General features: G+C 38.5%; 1 protein-coding gene across 15 annotated transcripts in view; it reads left to right on the forward strand.

Annotated features, from left to right (window-relative positions):
* Nucleotides 1-26,915, forward strand: part of rap1gapa (RAP1 GTPase activating protein a) — a 117,347-nt gene that overhangs the window by 39,896 nt on the left and 50,536 nt on the right. For all 15 annotated transcript variants that reach the window (XM_058409055.1, XM_058409057.1, XM_058409062.1 and 12 more), the window contains exon 2: nt 15,217-15,252. Coding sequence is in view for 13 of the 15 variants with exons in the window: in XM_058409062.1 (XP_058265045.1) it covers nt 15,217-15,252 (36 nt within the window). In the remaining 2 variants the exon portion in view is untranslated. The remainder of the gene's footprint in view (nt 1-15,216; nt 15,253-26,915) is intronic.

The following is a 26,915-nucleotide window of genomic DNA, read 5'->3' on the forward strand; positions in this document are numbered from 1 at the left end:
TGACCGTTTTTATTATTTTACAGAAATCAGCTCCTACAGATTTTCCAAACAATTACAGTTATTTAAATGCCATTTGTAAGCTAGAATGTTATGATAATGGAAGGTTTATCTTCAGTTTCCAGGCTTCATTTCTTTCACCCTTCACAATACAGAATCATTTTTTATATCATATTAAATAATACTGTATTATTTTTTATTTTACAGCAAACCTTGCTAGCACAGTAGTGCAGTGGGTACTGTTTCTGCCAGAGCTTAGGTTACTGTCTGTGTGGGTTTCCTCTGGGTTCTCTGGTTTCCTCTTACTTCCTAAACAGCATGTTGGTAGGTGAGTTAGCAGCACTAAATGAACTAAATTACCATAATAAATGAACCATAGGTAACCATTTGGGACCTGGTATTGGGCTGATAACTCATCTAGGGGATATTCATACAAACTCATGACCAAGATAAAGCACTTATTTAAGGATGAGTTCATGAATTAATGATATTGTCATCCAAATTACCATATAAAGTGAATAAAACTACTTGTGTACACATTTATTGTGTAGATGATGCTTTACAGTTGAAATCACTTCATCCTCGTAACCTAAGATGGCAAATCCAGATTCCTGTTTGTTCTATTTCACTTTGTGGCAAGGAAGTGCTATGCTTAATGTAGTTAATTTATGTCAGTGCGGAAGCCAAGTAGGGCACTCCCTTCCTCGATGGCTCCATTATGTAGGCACAAAGCACTTGCTCCACTGGCCCAGATAAACCAGGTTAAGGGTTCTCTGAAGACTATGCGTCACTGCTCATGCCATATGCCACTTGGCACTAATGACCATTTAATCTGTAGTCTCTACTGATAGCAGAGATTTGGAGCATAGCAAGTAATGCTAGACTTTATTTAAAAGAAACCTGGACAGGAGCAAAGTTTAAAAAGCAGCTTTTGGGAAAAAATGAATTTGCAACACTATTCTGACTGACTGATTTGCAACACTACTTTGACATATCAGTACTGATATTAGGTGTTGGCTCAATATCATGCTCATTTCCTCACACTAGTACTCTATATTTTTAAAATTGCTCTAGTTCTAACATACTGTAACTTAGTCTACTGTACATTTTCCCTCTAATGAAGAGCTCATACAAAATGACAGATGAACGTATTTTGCAATGAATATTGCAAAATTGAAATCTGTGAAACTATGAAATCTAGAGGCACTACAGCACCTTTGTAACCAGATGAAACATATAATCGTTAGTTCACTGCTAGCAAACAGCAAATATGAACCCTGCAGCAAATGCTGAGTTGTGAGAAATGTTCTCAGATGAAACTAGGTGAGTGAAAATTACAGTGTTTCCACAGCATGTAGTTCTTGACAGGCATCATTTTAGTATCAGCATGCCAAATTTGTCATTGGCAATACACCAACAAGGGACCAGAGGGCATCTTCCTGCGAAGTTTGAACTTCTCCTTGTTGAGAATGCTCATTTCCTGCCCATGACATATACACAGAATATAAATCACACAGACATGCTATGCTTTCCTTTTTTTTCATCTTGGAAATCCCCTTGTTTCACTTTACGTCTGATCATCTGTGTATCTACTCTTGCCTGTGTTTGTAACCATGACTTTGTCTTTTCGATTGTTTTTCACCAAGCCTCTATGGTGCATGACCTGGATCTCCCCATTGTTTGTGATAATTGTTTGGATTTTAGACATTGTACAGTACTAAACCTCTCGCACACGGTTCCTATTATGCTGTGTCACCTTTGTTACAAATGGCTTTGGCAAGTTACTTGGATCCAACAGGTTAATGACCTCCATTCAGCCCTCACATCCTGAGGTCAATTACTGGGTAATCACAAACAAAAAAGTTTAGCAAGCCTAAACCAATATGGAGGTGTTCACTCAAGCCTGTTAGGGGAACACTTAACACCTCTGTCTCAACAATCCAAATTCCAATATGAGTAACTCAACTTTCTCCACTAAATCTGACTAAGAAGACCACTTCTGCACTTGTCTTGTATAGCCCAACAAGTTTGATGGATCTAAGGGGCCAGTGCAATGTGCTATTTTGTTGGCAAGTGCAACCTCTATCTTTGCTAGAAAAGTGGATAAAAAAATCCACGCACTTCTTGCCCTGCTCACCAGGATATCATTCACCTGACCCGCCACCTTTTTTGAACCAATTGCAATGTTTGAAACGGAATTCTGAGAGGTTTTTGATTGCCCAGTCTCAAGGTTACTGAAGAGACTCCTTTCTTTCAAACAAGATAAGCAGCCTACTATGCACTAACCTTTTGTACTCTTGCAGCAGAGTATGGATGGAATGAGCCATTGAGACACACAATGCACCATAATTGTTGTGTTAGAGAAAATGATATCCGTCATGAGCACCTAATTCTCAAGAAGATCTGTGAAAAGCATCTCTGTTAGTTTCTGGGTTACATCATAGATGAGTGGAGATAGAAGAGGTGAAGATGGAAGCAGTTGCCTTCTGGCTACAGCCCTGAACCACTAAAGAACTTTGAATATTCACAGGATTTGCGACCTTTTTTCTGTAGCAACCCCTTTGACGCCACATCTAAAGTGGAAACATAAGATTATTAAGTGGTTAGAAAAAGCCATCTAAGTGGAGGAATGCTTCTCCAGTGCTCTTATTCATAATAGAGGTTGACACATTTGAAAATAGAGTGGGAGCCATATTATCTCAACAACATGATAATCCTACCAAACCTCACCCCTGTGCCTTTTTCTCTCAGAAAAAAACACGAGCAGAACTAAACTATGACCTAGGAAACCCTCACAGGTAGCAGGAAGGAGGAGGAAGCAGCTCACCATTAAGGCTATATTGAAAGAGTGTCAGGACCTGAACACCTGCTTTACATCCTCACAGCTCAGCAGAACCTAGAGTATGCCAAATCAGGCAAAAAATCAAAAGTCCATACCCTGCCATGTGGTCCCTCTTGATTACATGCTTTAACTTCACCCTGCTATAAACCTGGATCCATGAACACAAAGGCAGACATCTTGTCATGTATCTGTGATAACCCTCAAGTAATGAGTTCCTGAGAAACCGTCCTGTTCAGTCATGCATTGCAGCTCCTGTCAACTGTTAAAACATGAATTGTATTCAAAGACAAGATGACTCAGCCCCACCTTGGGGAGGACATTTGTATCCCAAAACCTGTTGTTCAAAAACTTGTTCTATGCATCCTGGCATTTAACAGCCAAAAAGGTTAGTCGAAAATAGGTTCTGGCTGCATTCTGTGACCCCCAGACTGAGCAATTTGCCAATGCCAGTGCTCAGTCACCACCAATCCCATGACAGGCACTGTCACCCATCACTATTGACTTTATCACAGACCTTCCAGTTTCTCAAGGTAATACCACAATTTTGCCCATTTCTGTCTTGTTTGTCGCAGACAATTCACCACCCACCCACCAGAGGGCATTCTCCCCTAAATTGTAACCTTTTCCTTGTTGGTCATGCTTATTTCGTCCCAGAACTATGAATAAAACTATATATATATATATATATATATATATATATATATATATATATATATATATATATATATATATATATATATATGTATATATAACCTCCTAATAAGTCTTCTTTAATTGAAGCCTGTGTTTGACCTCGCCTGGCTTTTCTGGGGGTTTTTTTTCCGGTAGTGGGTATCACCTTGCTCTGGTTTACTTCTGATCTTCTGTGCATCTTTTGCCTGTCTTTGTGACTATGCTTTTGGATCTGCCTTTTGGATTGTGTTTCACTGAGCCTCTATTGTGTATGACCTACTGTAGAACTGCCCATTGTGATATTTTGATTTTGGACTCCCCTTTGATTCATAGTATTTATAACAGTGAGTATTAAAATAACGTCCCAGTGTGATGTCAGTTTTTATTATATCGAGCAATTATGTCAGGGGTGTCCAATCTTATCCGGAAAGGGCCAGTGTGGGTGCAGGTTTTCATTCCAATCAAGCAGAAGCCACAAATGAGTATTGAAAGCCAAGATCAACTGATTAAACAGGTGGAATCAGGTGTGGCTCCTGCTTGGCTTGACTGTTATGAAAACCTGCACCCACTCCTGCCCTTTGCAGATAAGATTGGACACCGCTGACTTCATGTTGATTTATATTTGCAGATGTAGAATCAACATTTCATATCATATTTTATCGTCAGTAGATTTTCAAAGAAGCATGTTGGCATTTAAAATCACTCAAATGTTACGTCAAACATCAAATATTGACACGTCTGGTACATGTCAGATAATGTGTCTCAGAAAGGGAGACATTGAATCAGTGGGATAAATCTGAATTATCATAGTCACTAAATACATTGAACATGGACAAATATGTGAAAGTGTAGTTTTAGAGCTGGCCATTATAATAAACAAAGTTGTGTATATGTAGGTGTACCAGAGATTCCCAACGTCCATTACTTACTTTCACAAGGCACTGCAGGCACAATGAGCACTATATCTTTTCTTACACACACACACACACACACACACACACACACACACACACACACTAATGTAAAGGTGGTCCAGAACTCAGAAACACTGGGTGTGAGGAGGGAATGGAAGGCAGCATCGCAGAGAACCATGCACACATAACACTCATTCACACCTATAGGGGCAATTTGTGGCACATTATCAGAAAACCAGTGAACATATATAGACAGGGGACAATCATGTGAAACACCACACAGACCATAACCCAAGATCAGGATCAAAGCAGGGAAAATTATATTATAAACATCGCAGGGATTTAGTATAGCTTATTGTAAGGCAGTGAATGGCAGGTCAAATACATTTCTAATGGATCATATATTTTTATTAGTCATATTTTTTTTTCAGTATGATAATGTCAGTGGTTTGAAGTTTAATCCTGATCTATTTTAGAATGATGCACCAATTTCTATTTTCCCACTGATTTATTTTCAACACAGTAACGTCAGTGTTGTGTCTAATTTTGACATCCTCACACTAATGTCCGTGCCACACACTAGAGGATAATTAGGCTGATTTTTAGACCGAGACACCTTTCCTGGTGATCACACAAGGTGTCCTTATTACAAACTGGTCCTAAAGAATTATTTTCTCAGATTATCCTGTGACATAAGGCATGTAAACTTTTTGCGCTGTGGGGAAAAAGCTGATTGGCTGCTGTAAAAGTGCCATCTTGAAAGACTACATATAGCCAAACCGAATAATCCATGTTTGCCTTGATCTAAAACGTTTATTCCCAACAGACAGAGTGATCCTAGGTTTCTTAAAACTGTGACCATGAGTATAATTCAAATCTATGTTGTGTTGTGAGACTCACTGTGCAGTCATTATGCAAAATAGCATAGTTGCAATGGCAAAATGTGTCCTGGTGGTGACTGTAGAAAATACATATAGATACCAGCAAGTGTTGTTTAGACTGCTGGGTGTGTTTCTCACGATAGCCAAGCTGCATATCAGTGTAATGCCTCAAGGCCACCTTAATACCTGACCCTAAACACCATCTGAGCAGATTTCTAATAGCATTTAATCAGGATTACATGTCAAAATGCATTTATGTCCGATATGCTGCACTTAAATACAGTACTGTGCAAAGCTCTCTCTCTAGCATACAGTGGAACCTCAGCATACGAATGTTCTCCCTTATGAAGTTTCTCCTTAAGAATTTAACGATTTATTTATTTTACGATTTTTTTTTTTCAGTCAGCGAAAGAAGGCAATGATACCAACATTGCCTTCAGTATGCATTCAAAAGCTACGTGAACTTTCACGTGTTTTTGGTTGACAGATTCGTGACGTGGGTGGTCTGTTCTATTTTTAGCCCAAGCTTGGTAGCACGACTTCCAGTGAGGACCCTTGACATGTAATGCTTGGCTTGGGTCAGTTCCTTGTAAGCAGACATACAGTTTACATACGCTTCGTATTGGTAATATTGGTAATATTTTTGAGTGGCTGGAACGGATTATCTGCATTTACGTTATTTCTTTGAAGGCTTTCTGCTAGAGTTTGGCCTGTTCCCAATCAGTCACAAGAGCATTAGTGAGATCAGGCTCTGATATCAGGCAAGAAGACCTGGCAATGCAGTTAGCATTCCAATTTATCTCAAAGGTGTTCACTGAGGTTAAGGTTAGGGTTATGCTCAGTCCATCTGTGTGCTTTTAGACCAAACTTGGCAAACCATGTCTTTATGGACCTGGCCTTATTTCCAGTGAAGGGCAATTTTAATGATACAAAACATTCTAGACAATCAGGTACCTCCAACTTTGTGGTAAAAACTTGAGGAAAATCCTCAACTAGGGGTCATGGGCAGGCATCCTTATATATTAGCAATATATTGTATTACCCAGACGTTTTTTTTAGGCTTTGAAATAGGCATATACAGTGAGGGAAAATTATTTGATCCCCTGCTGATTTTGTACGTTTGCCCACTGACAAAGAAATGATCAGTCTGTAATTTTAATGGTAGGTGTATTTGAACAATGAGAGGCAGAATAACAACAAAAAATCCAGAAAAACGCATTTCAAAAAAGTTATACATTGATTTGCATTTTAATGAGTGAAATAAGTATTTGATTGATCCCCTATCAATCAGAAAGATTTCTGGCTCCCAGGTGTCTTTTATACAGGTAAGGAGCTGAGATTACCGTAGGAGCACTCTCAGGGAGTGCTCTTAATCTCAGCTCATTACCTGTATGAAAGACACCTGTCCACAGAAGGAAGCAATCAATCAGATTCCAAACTCTCCATCATGGTCAAGACCAAAGAGCTGTCCATGGATGTCAGGGACAAGATTGTAGACCTACACGAGGCTGGAATGAGCTACAAGACCATCGCCAAGCAGCTTGGTGAGAAGGTGACAACAGTTGGTGCGAATATTCCCAAATGGAAGAAACACAAAAGGACTGTCAATCTTCCTCGGTCTGGGGCTCCATGCAAGATCTCACCTCATGGAGTTTCAGTGATCATGAGAACAGCAAGGAATCAGCCCAGAATTACACTGGAGGATTTTGTCAATGATCTCAAGGCAGCTGGGACCATAGTCACTAAGAAAACAATTGGTAACACACTACGCCGTGAAAGACTGAAATCCAGTAGCGCCTGCAATGTCCCCCTGCTAAAGAAAGCACATTTACAGGCTCATCTGAAGTTTGCCAGTGAACATCTGAATGATTCAGAGGAGAACTGGGTGAAAGTGTTGTGGTCAAATGAGACCAAAATCCAGCTCTTTGGCATCAACTCAACTCGCCGTGTTTGGAGGAGGAGGAATGCTGCCTATGACTCCAAGAAGACCATCCCCACCGTCAAACATGGAGGTGGAAGCATTATGCTTTGGGGGTGTTTTTCTGCTAAGGGGACAGGACAACCGCACCGCATCAAAGGGATGATGGACGGAGCCATGTACTTCCCTCAGCCAGGGCATTGAAAATGGGTCATGGATGGATATTCCAGCCTGAAAATGACCCAAAACACACGGCCAAGGCAACAAAGGAGTGGTTCAAAAAGAAGCACATTAAGGTCCTGTAGTGGCCTAGCCAGTCTCCAGACCTTAATCCCATAGAAAATCTGTGGAGGGAGCTGAAGGGTCAGCCACAAAACCTTAATGACTTGGAGAGGATCTGCAAAGAGGAGTGGGCCCAAATTCCTTGAGATGTGAGATGTGAGAGACCTGGTGGCCAACTACAAGAAATGTCTGACGTCAATAAAATGCAAATCAATGTATAACTTTTCTGAAATGTGTTTTTCTGGATTTTTTTTCTTGTTATTCTGTCTCTCACTGTTCAGATAAACCTACCATTAAAATTACAGACTGATCATTCCTTTGTCAGTGGGCAAACGTACAAAATCAGCAGGGGATCAAATAATTTTTTCCCTCACTGTATGACATATGAACATTGGACATGTTCTTTGCTGATCGTCTAGAGGCCATGGAAAACGAAGAGATGGAAGATTTACAATAGAAGAAATATAGGCCTGAATAAACCTATCACTCCATTTATTCAAATTTATTGTAAGAGTATTTTTGTGATTTTATTTTAGATATTTTGCAAGAATGAATAGGTACTAAAAACCCCCGCCTCAACAATGCTGTTAACTGCTGATATGTTGATAACCAAGCAAACTAGACATCAGACCGAGTGTGTGCAGTTCTTTGTCTTTGTGATAGTCACATGCTGTATCAAAAACAAGAATGTGATGTTAAATAATGACCTGTCCTTTCTGTTTTACTGTTGTGTTTTTGTTTGTATTTCTGGACCACCGTAGCATTTTCATGAAAAAGAAAAAACACATGTATTTTCAATATATATTGATGCACAATGCAATCACAATATAATAACAATATAATTATAGTGTAGTAATTTGTCTTTCTCAAGCACCCTTTATTTACAACCTTGATATAAACTTCCTTCTTCATTCCCCAGCATAATCTTTCTCCAGCTGTCTTATTGTTATAGACACAAGTGAATTTAATTACAGTTGCTGTACTGTTTTCTTTAAAAGCCATCAGGGACCTGCTTCTTCAGTGCATAAATGGATTAAACTCACAGTCATGTTTTCATAGCTGAGCTACCAGGCTCTTAGACGACTTTAGCTGTTGACCCGAGCTCCCTCAGCAAAGAATCAATAAGACAAAAGCAAATATTACATGGAACATGTTTTCTATAAATCCATGCTGAAGACAAGCTTTAGGTCTCTTGAGAATTACAGCCTGTAACAGGTTGTACTGTTTGTCAGAAAAAGGGCTAGGGGCTAGCTCTACCAAATGGACTGCACATTAGCAGCTGTTTATTCATTCTTCCAGTGCCGCTGTGTTTTCTGTCTGTATTGACGATATGCTTGTACACGTAATAGCAGCTTTTCTGCTTTTGTGCCTTGGCCTCTGAAGGACACTCACTATTTCGACAGCAAAATGCATGAATGCATTACAAATACCCAGCTGCAAAGCATCTTTGTATTATTCGAGTTAGAGTTGCATTCTTGAACTCTGTGAAATATGGCTCTGTCAAAGGAGAATCATGATTTGTCACAATTATTATACTATATTATTATAATATTATACACAATTATTATATACTGCTTATAATGCTTAATAAAATTGATATGGGGCAAAGAAGAGCAATAAATAAGGTGACCAGTAAATGTGAAAAACATTAACAAGAAATGTGATGTAAGAAAACACACACACACACACACACACACACTGACAAATCCATAAACTCAAACATAACCACACCAGCAATCTCAAAAACACAAAAGCAAATTTGGTTACATATCAGCATTAAATTACACACTTGTTGCTGCCTTGCTGATGCTTTTATTCTAGCAAGGACACTTATATGATGGTATTATTGATATGTTATGAACTTTGTTAGTAGGATGTGCAACGACTCATTAGAATAATAACATAGGTAACATCGGGCGAAGAGATGGATAACAGACTGAAAATACGCATTTATCTCCTTGTGATAGTCATATGCCATATCCATTTAATGTTCAGTAAGGACCAGCCTTGTCTGTTTTGAGTTACAGTTTCTTTAAATTGTTAAAAAAACACTTTATAGAAACTCTTCATACAGTGTGCATTAACAGCATGAATCTTGGCCATGTGGTTATTATCTTCATAGCACTGGCAACAGTTCTCATTTAGAAAGTATACACTGTCAGTCACAACACACCGGCCTAAAAATACCAACGTTACAGAGCATTACAGAAATGATGAACTTCTGAGTTCTTTGTAGTTTGAATGATTTTGCACATAAATCAGTATTTCATTCTATTATAGCATAAGAATAGCATCTTGACTGCTCTAAAGTACATCCACTATAACAAGAAATCAGGAATGCAATTATCCTGCTCGCTGCCACTCTTCTTTTCCCACCATCCTGTTTTCCTTGATCCGTGTTTCCATGGAACAAAATCATTCAGAAGCTGGACCCTTTTCAAGGATTAAAACAAGACTAAAACTGGTAACATTAGTAAGCTTTTAGATTGCAATATGCTGTGCTGGGAATTATTATTATTATCATTTTATTTTCTGTAAGTATTATGCTAAGAAAATGGTTACTGTCAGTCTTCACTGAATTTGCCATCATTCTGTTTTGAATGTGTTTTTAACAGTTGTGAATAATGGGCTGCAAGCATATAGTGTTTTGCAGGTGCTGGAGTGTGAATGACAGAATAATAGTTCATGGATTATGGAAGAGTCAGTGTGAAAGCAGTGAAAAATGGCTCACAGTTTGGTCCGCATAGATTTCGGTTTTGCTGACTGTGTGAAGAGTTTTGCCAATGTGACTTCAGTTGAAATAATGCGTGTTAGCAACCCAAAAAAAACCTGTAATGTTGATGTGTTTTTGGTTTTGCTATTGTGGTTCTTTTGGCTTGGCAACCTGTTACACTCTTTTAAGCCTCAGTAAATAAAATGTTACTAGGAATGAAACACTCTACCATGGGCCTGTATGCAAAAAAAAAGAAGTTAAGATGATGAGGTACATAACCCGTAACTGCAGTTCCTCAGTATAAATCCCACCTCTGAATCTAACACAGGAACAGGGATAGCAGAGCTGTTGTCAGATGGTGGCTGATGAATCCAGTGAACATGCAGCCTAATCCAGGACAGAAGCATGAGTAAAAGGACTGGATTCCCAGAGCAGCCCACTCTCCCGCCTGCTCAGGGACAGGGGGCTGTCTGTTCAAAGCAAAATGCTTTGGAAAGAAAATGACAGCAGATATGAGAGAGTGCTTAACAGCAGGAGTGTTGAAATATTGAACAGCCGGGTAAGTTTTGTTGACATGACACACAAGTGTGCTTGTATCTCTATACAGAAACCTTATTGGTCTGTTCAGTGTATTGGTGCAGAATAGAAAAATGGATTTATTTCCTGCATAATTCAATCCCAGCTCTGCTCTGTGTTCAGTGTTCTTCCACTGCGACTCTGAATGAATAAAATTTGGATGCAAACAAGCTGGCACCATTAATATCAAATTATTACTAAATTATTTGTGTAATTTAGCCTGAGTGTAGACCTATTTTATGTTGCATGATAATCCTGAGAGTGTGTAATTCAATTTTTATAACAGATTTGAGCACTTTATATGACTTAAATCACACCGTCGGGTATATTTACTGTAATTCTCTGATAAACTATTTTGTAAAATAGAACTAACCTTCATACTTGATCAAATTTTGAACAGCAAATTTGCCGTTGCCCTTTGACCAAAAATAAGCTATTATTATCAAATGAAATAAAATCCAACAAACATTGTTTTAATTTACAAACATTCTGTCTTTGGCATCCTTGACATCTGTAATGAAATCTTTGCAGCTGTACAGGAGTGTTGACGACAGCTCCATCTACTGGCTTCAAAAGTAATTTCTCTTATAAGGCACAGATGAGCATTAAACAGAATATGATTTATTCACAATAGCAGCATCTGTTTGGGCATGCTGTGTTTTTTTGCGATGTGTTTATGCTGCTAAGATATTTATGTAACACACGGATTCAGGTTGCATTTGTAATCATATAACGCTGTGACAAGATTAAAGCAGAAAATTAAAAAAAGAATTCATTAAAGCAGAGAACACGGAAGAGCAGTTGTACACTTCAGTGATCCACGACTACCCACAGCCCATATTAGCATCGATGTTAAAAGTTTAAATACTTCACAAAGTAAGCCAAAAGTTTGAATGAGGACATCTCTATCAGACAGAAGAGGCGAGTGGGAGTCCTTCTACTCTTCTGGCACTCTGATTGGGAAAGCTGTCTATGTGCTCAGGGGCTAAGGGACTGGGTGGGTACTGAGTCATGCGCAAGCAATCTGAACCCCACTGTGTGCCCAGTCAAATGACTTATCCCCAGTAATTTCTCCATATGCTTTACAGACAGCAGCACACTGAGAAATCAGAGGTACATCTGTTCCACTTCTAACACATGCTCTCTTGACCTCAGAGTAGCAATTCAAGTTGCTGACATCATTGTGAAAGAAGCTTTCGTGTTAACTAGAGTAGGACTGAAATTGTCTCAATTGACCAAAAATGTCTCAGACCAGTGTCAGATGTGTATTCTACAGTTTAATGTGTGTTCCAGTCTAAACATTTTTACTAATAAGGATTGTGTAATTTGTTATGAACAAAATGATGGTCAATGGAAACCAAAATCAGCAAGTCTTCATTTCATTTCTGACATTTGGCAGACGACCTTATCCAGAGTGACTTACAGTTTATCTCATTTTATACAATTGAGGGTTAAGGGCCTTGCTCAGGGGCCCAGCAGTTGCAGCTTGGAGGGCCTCGGATTCAAACTCTTTGGGGGCGGGATTCAAAATTACACAGAAAATCAAAGCAAAAAAATTAAATGACAGGCTGATATAACTTTCATGAATTTCATCGTGACAACTCAATGTAAGTCAGTAGTGTTTTTGGACTCCATATTCATATATGCACTCTTGACAATGTCTGGGCATGCTCATCATGAGATGGTCGAAGATCTCCTCCCAGACTTAGATCAGGGCATCAGAGAGCTCCTGGAGTGTCCTAGAGGTTCTCAGTTGGTTTCAGGTCTGGGGAATGTGAGGGGCAGTCAATGGCATCAGTGCCTTCATCATCCAGAAACTGCCTACACACATTGATTATATAAGGCCAGGCAGTGTCATACACCAGGAGGAACCCAGGCCCACTGCACCAGTGTAAGGTCTGACAGTGACTTTGAGGATTCCATCCCGGTAACTAACAGCAATAAGAGGATTGTTGGCTAGCATCTAGAGGTCTGTATGACCCTCCAAGGATATACTTCCCAGAATATCACTGACCAGACCCACCACCAAACTGGTCATGCTGGATGATATTACAGGCAGCATAATATTTCCCACTGCATCTCCAGACTATTTCACGTCTGTCACACCTGCTCAGTGTGAACCTGCTATCATCTGTGAAGAGAACCAAGCGCCAATGATGGACCTGCCAATTCTGGTGTTCTCTAGCAAATGGCAATTTAGCTATACAGAGCTGTTGAATATAGTGTATGTTGCAGTGAAAGATCTCTGATAAGTCAATTTCCTTTCTGCAGCAGAATGGTACACCAGTTTATAAGCAAAAAGGGTTTTTAAATACACTCACATTCAGAAGGACACTTTGCAAAAAATGCTAGCTGTTAGCTGTTTTACAATAGGGACTTCTTCTTCTTCTTCTTTCGGCTTTTCCCTTCAGGGGTCACCACAGCGAATCGTCTCTCTCCACCTTTCCCTATCTTCTGCATCCTCAACACTTGCACCCACTAGCTTCATATCCTCATTTATTACATTTTTACAATAGGGACATTCCGCTCAAAAAATGCTATCTGCTTAGAGATCTGCATTCAACACATACAGATTCTGCGCATGAACAATTAGCTCTAACAATTAGCATGAACAGCTGTTACATGAGAAATTAAGGCATACGACTAGTGCCTTGTTTTTTGGGGGGGTATCATTAGTGTGTGTGTGTGTGTGTGAGAGACATAGAGTTTTGTACAGTTCAGTCCTGAATGTGTGTGTGTGTGTGTGTGTGTGTGAGAGAGAGAGAGTTTGTACAGTTCAGTCCTGAGTGTGTGTGTGTGTGTGTGTGTGTGTGAGAGAGAGAGAGAGTTTGTACAGTTCAGTCCTGGGTGTTGAGGAGCCTGATGGCTTGAGGAAAGAAACTGTTACACAGTCTGGTTGTGAGGACCCAAATGCTCCGGTACCTCTTTCAAGATGGCAGAAGGGTGAAGAGTGTGTGTGAGGGGTGTGTGGGGTCAGCCACAATGCTGTTAGCTTTGCGGATGCAGCGTGTAGTGTAAATGTCTGTGATAGAGGGGAGAGAGACTCCGATGAGCCGTCCTCACTATCCGCTGAAGGGTCTTGCGATCCGAGACGGTGCAGTTCCCAAACCAGGCAGTGATGCAGCTGCTCAGGACACTCTCGATGGTCCCCCTGTAGAACACAGTCAAGATGGGGGGAGGGAGATGGGCTTTCCTCAGTCTCCTCAGGAAGTAGAGGCGCTGCTGGGCTTTCTTGGTGATGGAGCTGGCGTTGAGTGACCAGGTGAAGTTCTCTGCCAGATGAACACCAAGGAATTTGGTGCTCTTGACGATCTCCACAGAGGATCTGTTGATGAACAGCGGAGAATGGTCACTCTGTGCTCTCCTGAAATATCTACAATATCTGCAATATTTAATCAGATCAGTTTCTCTTATTGCCTGTAAGAATAACTATCACAGGTTTCTCCTTCATGCTGTGGTTCCCGTAGCAAAAAACATCAGGTCATTACGTATTGGTTTCTATTTTGGTCCTGTTTCACACTTTACTCCCTTCCCATTCCTTTTCATTGGTTTGTTACCTGACTGTGATCACCTGTCCTGTGTTACTCCTCTGATTACTGATGCTCTTCTGTTTTTTTTTTCTGTTTGTTTCTTTGTTTCAGCATTAAGTATAATCAAACAGTTCCAATTTCAGTCCTTGTTTTCACGTATACTCACGTGTTCCCTATTCCTTGAATTTGATGGGTTTAACTACTGTATTTTTTTTTTTCATTCAGTGTTTCTGATTGTCTATTATATAAAACCTGGCAGCTTTTGTCTGGAATCCTGTGGAATCCGGAATCCTTTCTTCTGACATTACTGAGGATTCCGGGATTTCATACATTATTTATTACCTTGAGCATTCACACTTGCATAATGTGTCTTGTCACCGTGTGCTACACCGAAGTTGTGGCATGAAAAAGCACATCTCTGTAATGAGGTTTTTTGTAGTCATCTAATTTTCAGTGGTGGTAATAATGAGCTGGCTGATAGAACTTACAGCAATTATACTTTTTATTACCTTTAATAATTTTAATCCTTACTGTAGCAGTTAAATATACAGATATAAAGATAATTGAAAGGTATTGTATTCAGATTAACCCTATAAAATATATTGCATCAGAATGTGTTAACAATCCCACCAACCTGGCCGACTACACCCAACCTGCCAGAGCAACAAATTAACTTGTGAGCACAAACAACAACAGCACCAATAAAAATTTTGGATTTTACTTGTGTCGACATGAAACAAAAAAATGTAACCCATCTTGACTTAAAGTACGCAGTTTGCACTGGCTCGGTTACTGTGAGGATGCGAGTGTGGGATTTTTACTTCACTAGAACTTGATGAAATCTAGTAACCTATGTGCTCTCTAAAACTAAAACTTTTTATGTCCTTTCAGAGTTGACAAGTCTTTCTCCAGAGCTCAGAGCTTATGGTGAGTATTTAAACTCCTCAGCCACTTTATTTGCAATAAATCTGTACTTATAGGGAATGAATGACACTCGGTACCTGTCTGCAGTAGTTCAGTGGTAAAGTTTGGTCTATGCTTTCTTACTTTATGTTGAGCCACATGACATTCTTATTTATTTTTCTCTAACAGCATTCCCCAAAGGGCTTCATTACCTTAGTTCTCTTCTTACTGTGCACAAAGTGAATAGGAAGCCATCAGTCCTTGTGAGTTATTTCTGCATGAAGATGAGTTAAAGCTGGTGCATTTGTATGTGGTTCAAGAAATATGAACAATCTACAATACTTTACTTAATTGCTGGTTTAAAACACACACACACACTTACACACACGCCTGAAACATTAAATTCTATAAGAAGTTTTTGGTGTATGTACGTATATTATTTTTAATTTCTATAATAATATTTATTATTTATTATAACCTGATTAGTACAGCATTATTCTGTACATGTACTGTATGTATATATTCTCTAGAGTTTTTGTATTTATTTACACAGTTGTTTATTTGTAACTTATTGAAATATTCTTCTATATTTTCTTTTGTCTTATATTCACTATAGTGTCATGTCAGTATCTAATCATAGCTTATATTATCTTAATATCTCAAAATGCTTAAATATTTGAATTGTAATGCGGTTTTGTTAAAGTAACTTGGCAATCCTACTAGAACATCTCTCTCTCTCTCTCTTTTTTTTTATTCATCATGATTTCCTCAGTAGTGTGAAAGTTTGCATGGTCCAGTTCATGTGTGAGCATGGCAGTAGTGATGCAGAGGCAGACAGAGAGCGGTCCCAATACGAGCGAGACACTGCAGCCCCGCTGTCTGGTTGCCACAGTAACAGTAGACAGTTCTGCAGTGTTGGCAGGACAGAGCGGGTGAGGTGCAAAGTAGGATGCATGCGTGAAAGTGTATGTGTGAGTTTTTGCGTGCATGCACGCGTGCTCGCATTGACAGGAAGTGTGTGAAGGCAGATGGATAGTGAGCTCTTCCAGCCCTGAAGGTCAGCCTGCCAGAGCCTCTATCAGGTTTCTGCAGCACTGGGCACTGGCGTCTTTGCCTCTCTGTGCATCTCTAGCTCTTAGCAGTCCTGGGAAACAGGAGCCTACCGCAAACCACACTCGACTCCTCGTCATCGCACTGACCGTCCGCTTCGAAGAGGATACAGCGAGTGCTACCTACATAGCATACCTGTACCAGTGGATTTATTGCTGTAGTTGTGGTTTGTCAGTATTTTTGCTGTTAGCGCATGATGACCTTTTTTGCATGCAGAATATGATGCTGATCAGATCACAGCAGTGGCTATAATGTGTCTGATATAAAGGAAAGATTCTGATCTGATATTATTTGGAAATATTAAGTAGTTATATTAGAGCTGAACAAATCACAGGCCTTATTTAGAAAAACCCACAATTTAATTTTCCCATAAGCGTTCATTCTGAAGGATGTTAATGTAACTTTGTTTAAGTTTAGCAAATTGTGATTAGATTTTATCTTAGATGCTCATTTGGAAGGCACTTTGATCCAAATGAAGAGGAATGCAATATTTATAGAAAAGTGATCTAAAGTGAAGTAGCTTCACACAGTTGTGAGGTCGAGCACTAAGCTGTAGTCAAGGCCTTGTATTTCTATGAGTGTATGATGAGGCCAGATTAGTAGTCGACTGTGCTAAACGCTGGGACTTAAGAAACACAAAAAAAAGGTCTAACAAGAGAGGATCAACATGCCTTGCTCTCCGTTCCGAATCGGAAGGCCAAAAAAGTTCTGGTGAGTTTTGCATGTAGCAATGTCATGTAAATGTTGTGACATCTGAATTTGAATGGAAAAAATCTTTGCTGCCCAAAAAGGAGATTTTTTGCTGAAACATCTGACGTCAAAACAGGAGAACAATTCAGCTGTGTTTCTCACAAAGCAGAACACACACACAAAAAGAAATGTACACAACCTGTAGGTATGTGTATATGAGCTTATCAGTTAAAGCATATTATTCAGTATAAAGAATTGTTACTACAGTGAAAGTAATTGGAAAGGTTACAAGACTGAGGCTTTGGCAGGTCCTTGGTGTTAAATGGTGTTATACTGATTAAAACAACATATTTCTTTTTTATTCTCTCTCTCTCTCTCTCTCTCTCTCTCACCAACTATAGCTGGTGTGGTTAAGTGCTGTATATTTTTAGCATCTAGCAAACGAACAAATGACACTAAGAGTCTGACACTTACATGTAGCCATGAATATTTTTTTTTATTAAAATAATATGGTTTTAACATTACCTAAATATATTTATAAAGAACGGCATTAAATCAAATTCACTTGCAGTTGATATCCATTTGAACCACATCATCTCTTTGCATTTTATAGCAACACAACTGGAAAAGTTGTATTAAAATATCTCATATAAAATTACACCGTATTTGTGGACACTGAAACACAAAAGACAAAAAACAAAAAAGACAAAACAAATGTGACCTGATTACTTTGTCTTTATTTTTACTTGTATATTCCTATTTTATTCTTCCTTTTTCATGTGATCTACAGCAATCATACAGTAATTGACCTAAAAAGCCATGACTGTGTTATGTAGACAGTTATCTGTAATATTAATAGTGATATTAATTGTTCTGAATGCTACACAGAGTCACATGTCAAATGAATTCTGATGGTATTTCGGAAAGAGTATCTGGTTATGTTTTCTACAGACCTGGATAAATTCAGTGTGATAAAATTATTTTTTTTTTTTAATGCTATTGGAAACACTGAGCCAAGGATTTATTTAAAAAAATTCATACACTAGGCTTTATTAGTGTATTCTTGAGCACTGGATTTATGAAAGGATTTATATATCTCTGTTAAATTCTCAAATTTGATTCCTTACCTGAAAAGGCATATTGATTTGTCTTTACATAAAAAGCAGGTAAAAGAAGAAACTTATATTAACATTATGAGTTTGAGGCTGTTGCGTCATCCATTTTTAGAAAAATGTTTCTTGGAAGTTAATTACCAGTTTGTCACTAATAGGAGTTTCACAAATTATTGTGGAGTATTTTAGAATTAATTTTGCGTGTTGTATCAGACGATGAGAGGTACGCAAGTGCAGGTTAGTGACAGTTCAAAAAAAAGTCAAGCGATAAGTATACAGGTATCAGTGATATGAAAATGCACAAAACAGTAGGACAAAGCCAGATCAACTATAACATGAGGGGAAAAAAAGGCTTAGTGATGTCAGGACAAAATGGAAGGTGAGTGTATACCTCACAAAGTGATTGTGTGTGTGTGTGTGTGTGTGTTATTGGAGACAGATGTAATCAAAATCTGGTGACTATGAACACGGAGTTGAGTGTACACTGCTGGATGTCCAGTGTGTCCATGTTTGTTGGCTGTGATACAGGATGGGAAATAAAGTTACCTTATATGTTAAGGCATAATTGTACTTATAGGCGCATGGAATTAAATGAGCTTTAATTTAGAGCTAGAATTATGATGCATAAAATTTAAAATAATGAAAAAGCATGCATCCTGGGACAAATATTGTCTCTCAAACTGAAATGGAAAAAAAAATTGTCATGAAAGTGCTAAGAGAGTAAAGAGTAAGAGTAAAAGTAAGGTAATAACTTTCAATATTAGAATAAAAAAAATGAACAACCAGTCAACAGAAAATGATCATTAATATTACTATTATTATTGTTCTCTTTTTTTTCCAACCATTGTCACAAAAATACCCAGATTTTCCCTTGAGGATCAATAAATACAGTCATCCATTGATCCATCTGTTCATTTGCCCATCTCCATCCACCCATCCATCCATCTACCTATCGATCCATCCATCCATGCATCCATCCACCCATCCATCCATTCATCCATCCATGAGGTGCATGGAATTGAATGATCTTTACTTAAGAGTTGATTGTCTGTTAAAACTCTAAAACTGTTACAATGTATACAATTCTTTTTGTCCGTCCATTTGTTCATCCATCCATCCATCCATCCCTCCATTTGTCCAGTTAAATGTCATTTAATGTGTTTGTTTCATAAATAAGTATTTAACACAAGTATAAGTATTGCATAAATGAAAGCAGTGCTTCTATAAGTTATTGCAATAAAGTGTTACAAAAGCTTTGTGGTAAAGATGTAAGCTGGAAGTCTCCTGAATGCTGCAGTAAGAGTGTGTTTACCCTATCACTGGGAGCCACGAGTTTGAATCCCATGTCCGGGAGGCCAAGGAATTAATTGGCTCAGATCTCTCAGAGAGATGGCATTACTGTCTCTGTATATGGAAAAGGTCAGATTATACTCCTCCAAGCATGCCCGGGTGTCATTGTGGCATTGTATGAGCAGCATTTTGAAAAGATCCGGTGCAGAGCTGCAAGAAGGAAGTATTACCTCTCACCATCCCAGATTAGTAGCGAAAGATTGATAAGAGACAAGTCAGACAATGGGTGGGAACTGTCAGTGACTAAATGGGAAGAAAAACATGGGAGAAAAAAGTCAAATGGGGCATTTAGACATGAGCAGACTATAAGGGTTAAAGCCAGTTCAACTTGATTAATGATGGTAACAGTGCAGGGAACAAATTAATCTATGTTTGGGTGCCAGGTGGCCTACTCAAGACAACTCTTATTTAGTCAGCATGGACTTCCCACTAAACCACGGCCTAGATTTTAACCGCTGTTTTGACATTGGAACAATATTTGTTTCAGCCAAGAGGCATTTTTAGCGCCGCTAATTGCTTCTCATTGTCAAGTTTGCGTCGAGAAACAGTTTGGTGGCAATAGTGAGAATGAATAAATAGGGGAAGTAATTACACTTCACAAAGACAGGATCAGACAGGATAATAAATGCAGTTGTTCACCACTAAAGAGCAAATGTGCAGCTTTTTTTTCTTGGGTAGAGGTAATAAATCGCTGCATACGGATGAATTTGTCTGTAAAGTGGATGTGAGGAATTTGTAACGGCAATGAATCTTAAATCTTTAATCTTTAGTGTCTTTTCTTGGATTATTTTTTTAATGTATTTCATGTATTATTGTTATTAATTATGTTCTGTATACATTAACGGTGTCATTGATGGTCATTTGTATGTACTCTAGGTTGAGGCTTGGAATCAAATTCCCTCCTGTTGTTAATCTTCATCAGAAAGCATGTTGTACTTATAGCTGTGATATGAGCTCTATTCCATAAATAAGAGTAGTCTAAGAGGAGCCAGAGCCAAGGCCAACGGTAAATATGGAAGCACTAATTCATCACCCATATAACACAGGATGTAACAGAGATGCTTTTTTTGGTCTGTGTTGTCTGGTTGGGGTGTTCATAGTGCTGTCATTAATATTTGAACTATGACTAACCTGTGGGCAGCTGTGACATTCGGAAGTGATATTTGAAAGCAATCAAGTGTCTCTCTTGTCGCAGTATTGCTTCAGCCAACATCAAAGTGACATGGCCTGCTTTGATTCGGCTCTGGACGCTGGCAGATATGCTTACCTTGCACTGCCGTGAGTGATACCGCTCATTCATTACCACTTAAAAAGAAGTTGGCTCATCACGAAGTGCAGGTGATTCTTTGAACTGAACCTTTGCTGTTTTAATTTATTTATTTATACAAAGCAATCATTTGAGACTCGGGCCGCACAGCAAGAACACAGCAAGAACAAACAATGGCTACTATATACTGATATTTACAGGACATTCGGAATCTAATTTTAATGAGGCCAACAACAGGACTTTGTAGATATTAAAGCAGGAATTTTCACTAGTTCATTATTTAAAGACTGATATCAGTATACAGGAGATTTACACATCTCTTTCACGTTATCGCTTTCAGGAAGCTAGTTTTTAAAATGTGCATTTCCCCTTGACAAATTCCACTTATGGAACCAGATCTGCCAAGCTTGCTGTATTCTGCATAGTCTGCAATATAACATCCGCAGTACAATAAAATATAACTAGCAGTTTTCCTCCCCAATGAAAAGGGAGATGAGGCAATCACCATTATGAATCTCTTAGTTTCTGTCAAGGTGATTGGTGATTAGCGTATGGCTTAGTGGTTAGCACGTTTGCCTCACACCTCCTGGGTTCGAGTCTCGCTCCTGCTCACTGTGTGTTTCGGAGTTTGCATGTTGTCCCCGTGCTTGGTGGGTTTCCTCTGGGTGCTCCGGTTTCCTCCCACAGTCCAAAGACATGCTTCTAGGCTGGTTGGAGTCTCTAAATTGCCCGTAGTGTGATTGTGTGAGTGATTGAGTGTGTGTGCCCTGTGATGGGTTGGAACTCTGTCCAGGGTGTATCCTGCCTTGATGCCCGATGACACCTGAGATGAGGCACAGGCTCCCTGTGACCCGAGGATAGATCAGATACGCGGTATAGACAATGAAATGAAATTATTAACTTTGCTAACATTAGAGACATATACAGCTAACTATATTTAGAGATTACACCAAAAAAGGGGGGGAAACCATTAAGATTAAGTAGTTCAAATGCAACATTTATATGTCAAATAATGTTAATTGTGGAGATGATAAGATAATCAGAAAGTGATTCAATACTGCATTTTTTTTTACTTTCCTGCAGATTTCCTGCAAATAGATACGTTCAATCAACAGTATCAAGAGTGAAAAATGTCCAATGTCCAATGCCATGTGGAAATTGGAAGTTTTGATCGCTTTATGGCAAATCACAATCAGGAAAGAAACAATATTAACTCCTGGTAAACAATGATTAAAGTTTACCGTTCTGGCAAAAATTTTATATAATAAGCACAGAAGTGAATCCCTAGTTATATATTTGTGGTTTGATGATGGTGATAATTATTGTTCTTATGAAAGAAAGCAATTATTATTCAAGCACTGTGGCATATTTCAGCACATTATCTGTTGTATTACTGTTCATTTTTACTAGATGACCAGTAATAAATACATTCAGATTGTCAAGAGCTAAACTATATTATTTGCTAGCTATGAACTACAAGCTATAATCTTTAGACAGCCATATACAGGCTACAAATTTCCAAATAAATCTGCATATAAATCAGTCAATTTTTTGTGTCATATAACACACATTAAGCAACTACCAATTCTTACAATCAGTTGCGTAGACTGCCAGGAGGAAGAAGTCACGTAGCAGACAATTCTGAAATTGAGCTCATTAACAAAGTCCTGCTTATTGTTCGGAGACCGGATGCTCTGGATCCTTGGTTTGGAGACTGGATGCTCTGTCTACAGCAGCGTCTGGGAGGGTTTTGTTTAATGACCCGAGGTTGAATCGTCATGCTCAACTCCAGCCTCATTAGCATCGGAAAATGAGTCTGGCTCATCCTGGGTCAGCTGTCATGAGGGTCTTTAAACTAACTGAGTGGGACTGGATAGTGACTCGGTGTTTTTTCCACCAGCGTGACTATTCAGCGGCAACTAGTAAATATATTAGTCCATTAGCCTGTGCATTGCCTGAAGCCATAGCTGAGATGACTGAGGAAGTTTTTTTAATAAGAAGTAGTAAGACACATTTAGATTGTTCATAACTGTTGTTCCAGATGGGAATTAGGGGAGGAAATAGAGTCAAACTGACTAAAGATGTACTGCAGTTGTCATTACCTCTTGCAAAGTAGCTATGTAGAAATTTGACTGTCGGATAAAACTATGCCGAGGAATTAATTGATTTATTAAGAGTGTCATTTTCTCGGATGTTGAAGGCCTACAATGTATGTTTTAAATACAGTGCAGGTTCCCATATCTTTTTTGGGTAAATAAAATATTTTATGGGTAAATAGATGTTAAAGAACTTACTGGGGTAGAACACGTTACTACCAAACAAACACACACATGTTATTTTTAAAAGCTGAAACAACTACAATCTGCAGCCTTCAGCATTCATGGTTTTGAACTGAGATGAACTTTAATTCATTAATGACTTGGACAGATGTCCCAAATGTATTATTGAGTTTCAGATAGAGCTGGGATGCCTGAGGTCATGTGTCCTCCAGCAAGAAGACATTTGGTCCTTCTCAAGCCAGCTTTTTAGCAACCCTGATAACTCCAGATTATTTAGGACATAATGCAAAATTTAGGACATAATACAAAAAGGAATGTGAATGAAAACCAAAACTATATATTAACAAGTTGTTGCTACAGACAAAACCTAGCTGTGACATTTTGAACTTGACCAATAAGGTTCATAAGTCCAAGGTAATATCAACATTTCACCTAAAGCAACATACAACCTAAATTTATCTATCTATCTATCTATCTATCTATCTATCTATCTATCTATCTATCTATCTATCTATCTATCTATCTATCTATCTATCTGTCTGTCTGTCTGTCTGTCTGTCTGTCTCTCTTGTTTGAGATTTTGGTGATGCTTTAACTGCCATTTTAAATCCAAATTACATTCTAAAATTCACCTTTAAAATATAAATGGTTTTCAGCAGCTTAGGAAGCAAATGACATCAGAAATCAGTGCCTTTACTTTTTAATCACTGGGTTCCTATGAAATATACATTCCGTTTTTTACAACTCCATCCATAGAAGACTTGAATAAAACATGGTCCTGCATTTTAGACTTCGTCAGGCGTGAACGAAAGCTGGTATCGTTACCTCTGACACTGTAGCTATGTGGAAAACTGAGAGTTGGATAAAATTCCTTTGGCAAGGAATCATTTGATGGTTAGGAGTGTCACCAATTAGGGATGTTGCAGGCCTTGAACATATGTATTTAAATGTATTAGGGATTCCTACAACTTTTGACCCCAAATGGACATTATCTATGTCACAAGACACATTTCAAAGAGTCAGGAGGTGTTTGTAAGAGTGCTTTTCATTTCTGCTGTCACCTCCAGCTTCAAACAACACATAAGAGATAAAATATGACAGGACATGTTGTTATAAGAAAAGGTGGTGTTATATGGCCTGACTTGAACCACTCAGAAGTGGCTTAATGCAAAAGCTCTGTTTTCTCCTCATTATTTATTGTCCTGCTTTAGTGAACTCGTGTTCAATAAATGTTTCAGCATTTTTTTGGACTTGACTTGTCACTTGATGCCCTTTATGTTTATGATTAATGTTATTTTAAATAAATTAATAAAATAAAAGAGGAGACTGTAAGTGTTTGTCACAACCCCACTGACAAATCCTTTAATTTTGAAACACTTGCAATATAATTTGTGGTGCGTGGGGGTGGAGGGGGAGGTTTTGAGATATGGGGCACGTGGGGGTAATATATTGTTGGGGACCAACTGTGCTGATAATGATAGGAATATCTGACATTTTTGACCTTTTGGGGACCTTTCTGTTGTGTGTGGAAAATCCCAGGAGATCAGCAGTATCTGAAGTACTCAAACTAGACCATCTGATACCACAACCATGACAGGGTCAAAGAGATCACATTTTTTTCCCAATTCTGATGTTTGATGTTTAATTTTAACCTTGTGCTGCTGCCACATGATTGGCTGATTAGATAGCTGTATGAATGACACAGATATTTGCATATTAGCACAATTTATTAGATGTCAATGGAAGGTCCTCACAATGAAGGGTAGTAAGACAAATGTGTGTGTGTGTGTGTGTGTGTGTGTGTGAGTCTATTGGGTTTGAAGAGTTTAACAGAGGGAGCAGAGCGCTGTCATACTCAATCAGCTTCGACTGTCTGCGTGTGTCACCTACATGCCACAATCTGACTAAATATAGCAATGAAGTGACGAGCAAGCCTCTAACTCTCAGACACTACACATCCAAACATGAACCCATCCAGATCACACAGCCATAGACACATGTAGAAAAGCGTGACTCTAAAGTCAGGACTGACAATGCAGTACTAAACTGCAACTCTGTCTAAATCTCTTCATCTTATCTCTGTTTTCCTCATGGGGCTGTTCAAGTGCTCTTTAATGATGGATTAAAGTACCTGCAGCTCGGTTATCATTACTATGGCAGTGAACTGCATAGATCCAAACTGTTTAATAAATCATCATAAATCATTACATTTTACACACACACACACACACACACAGTGATTAACTTAACAAATCTATCGGTATACTTAGGTTTTCCATGATAATAGTGTTGCACAGTAATAAGTGGATAAGTGGGTTGTTGACCAGGAGGATTGATCTGCTCTGAGGAGATGTGTGTGTGTGTGTGTGTTAAACCACATGTTACATTATTTGCTAATGCAAATGAAATTTAATGTCAGCACTAACACTTTAAGAGGTCAAACTCTCTCTTGTAAGTCTCATTGTATATTTTGTCCATATCCTTATAATGGTGGCACAGGACCATATGGCAGCACATATGGCACTATTGTCCGGTGAAGTAATCACATTTTAACATGACAAAATGTCACATCATAATTAGTAAGTTGATCACATTAGAGTCACTTGGTTGATAGGAATACTCATGCCTGTTTCAACCCAAACTTTGTCCACCATATTTGTCACATGGACTAAACTGACCCATTTTCCCTTCTTTTTGACCCATAATTCTCTTCTAATGCAAGCCTAAAAACTTAAGTTATTAAATTCTATCACAACATTAAATCGCATCATGTGTAGAGTGTATGGACCATATTTTTAATTACAGGATTGACTGGTCCTATTATTTTTCAACAGAATTCAAAACAGCACAATTAAATTCTCAATTCTGATTGGTCAGAAAGTGTTGAGCAGTTTTCAGCTATTGATTATAGATTTGCAGGCTATAACTTGAATCCCGGGTTACATTCTACTAATTAGAAAGTAATAAAATAAGATTTTAAGCAGTTCTAGCAGATTTTCAGAGGAGTCTCCGGTGTTGGTGCTTTGTAACAGTCAGATTTAAGACCGAAAGTCTTCAGGACAGAGGACTGCAATGTTGTGTCTCATTAACAGCAGTAGACATTCAATACCATTCAACATAACTATAAACAGATAACGAGTATAACTTTTAATTAATTTATACAATGTCCTTTTATTGCTGTGGTATAAGATTGTAATTACTTAGAGAGGCAGACAGGTTTTAGGTTATGGGACATTTATTTAACATTTACAGAAGGAGTCTCCGGTGTCAGTGATAGTCATTAAGTTTTCTAACATGTAAGAGAGTTCAGGAAGAAGGACTTTGCACTTCCTGATTTCTTAATAACAAGAGAAGCTATGTGAGGTGTTTTATTTAAGCCTAAGAGATAGTCTTTTGTTAGCTTAAAAGAGAGAGATTAATGAGGGAACAACAGGGGTTTGTAGCTGCTATAATGAACTGATAACAGGAACTAGTTTAACAGACATATTAAATATAACCTATTAAATGATAAAAGCTTGTTATTCACTAATTAATTATGGATTGTAATTCCTGGTAAATTGCTGCAGTGTAAGAGTAATAGTTACAGACATGGAAAATCTTTGTGATGGCAACAGCTCTCTGCTTCACTCTCCATGGAGAACTCTGTTGTTAGTGCTTTCACCATGTTTTATTCCCGCTCTTGAAGGTTAATAGAAAAGAATTAGTATTATGATGGTGCTCGCGGATGTCTTGACAAAGATAAGGGTGGTTGTGAGTAATGAAGAGGTGAGTGAAGTGCAGGCGGTCCTCAAGTGCTCGTGGCTGAGGTGGGAGAGCTTTAAATGATGCCCTTTGGGGCTAATGTTCAACATTAGAAATCATTACTACCCTGCGGCTCAG

The sequence above is a fragment of the Hemibagrus wyckioides genome, linkage group LG15 (genome assembly GCF_019097595.1).
Source record: "Hemibagrus wyckioides isolate EC202008001 linkage group LG15, SWU_Hwy_1.0, whole genome shotgun sequence".
Lineage (NCBI taxonomy): Eukaryota > Metazoa > Chordata > Actinopteri > Siluriformes > Bagridae > Hemibagrus > Hemibagrus wyckioides.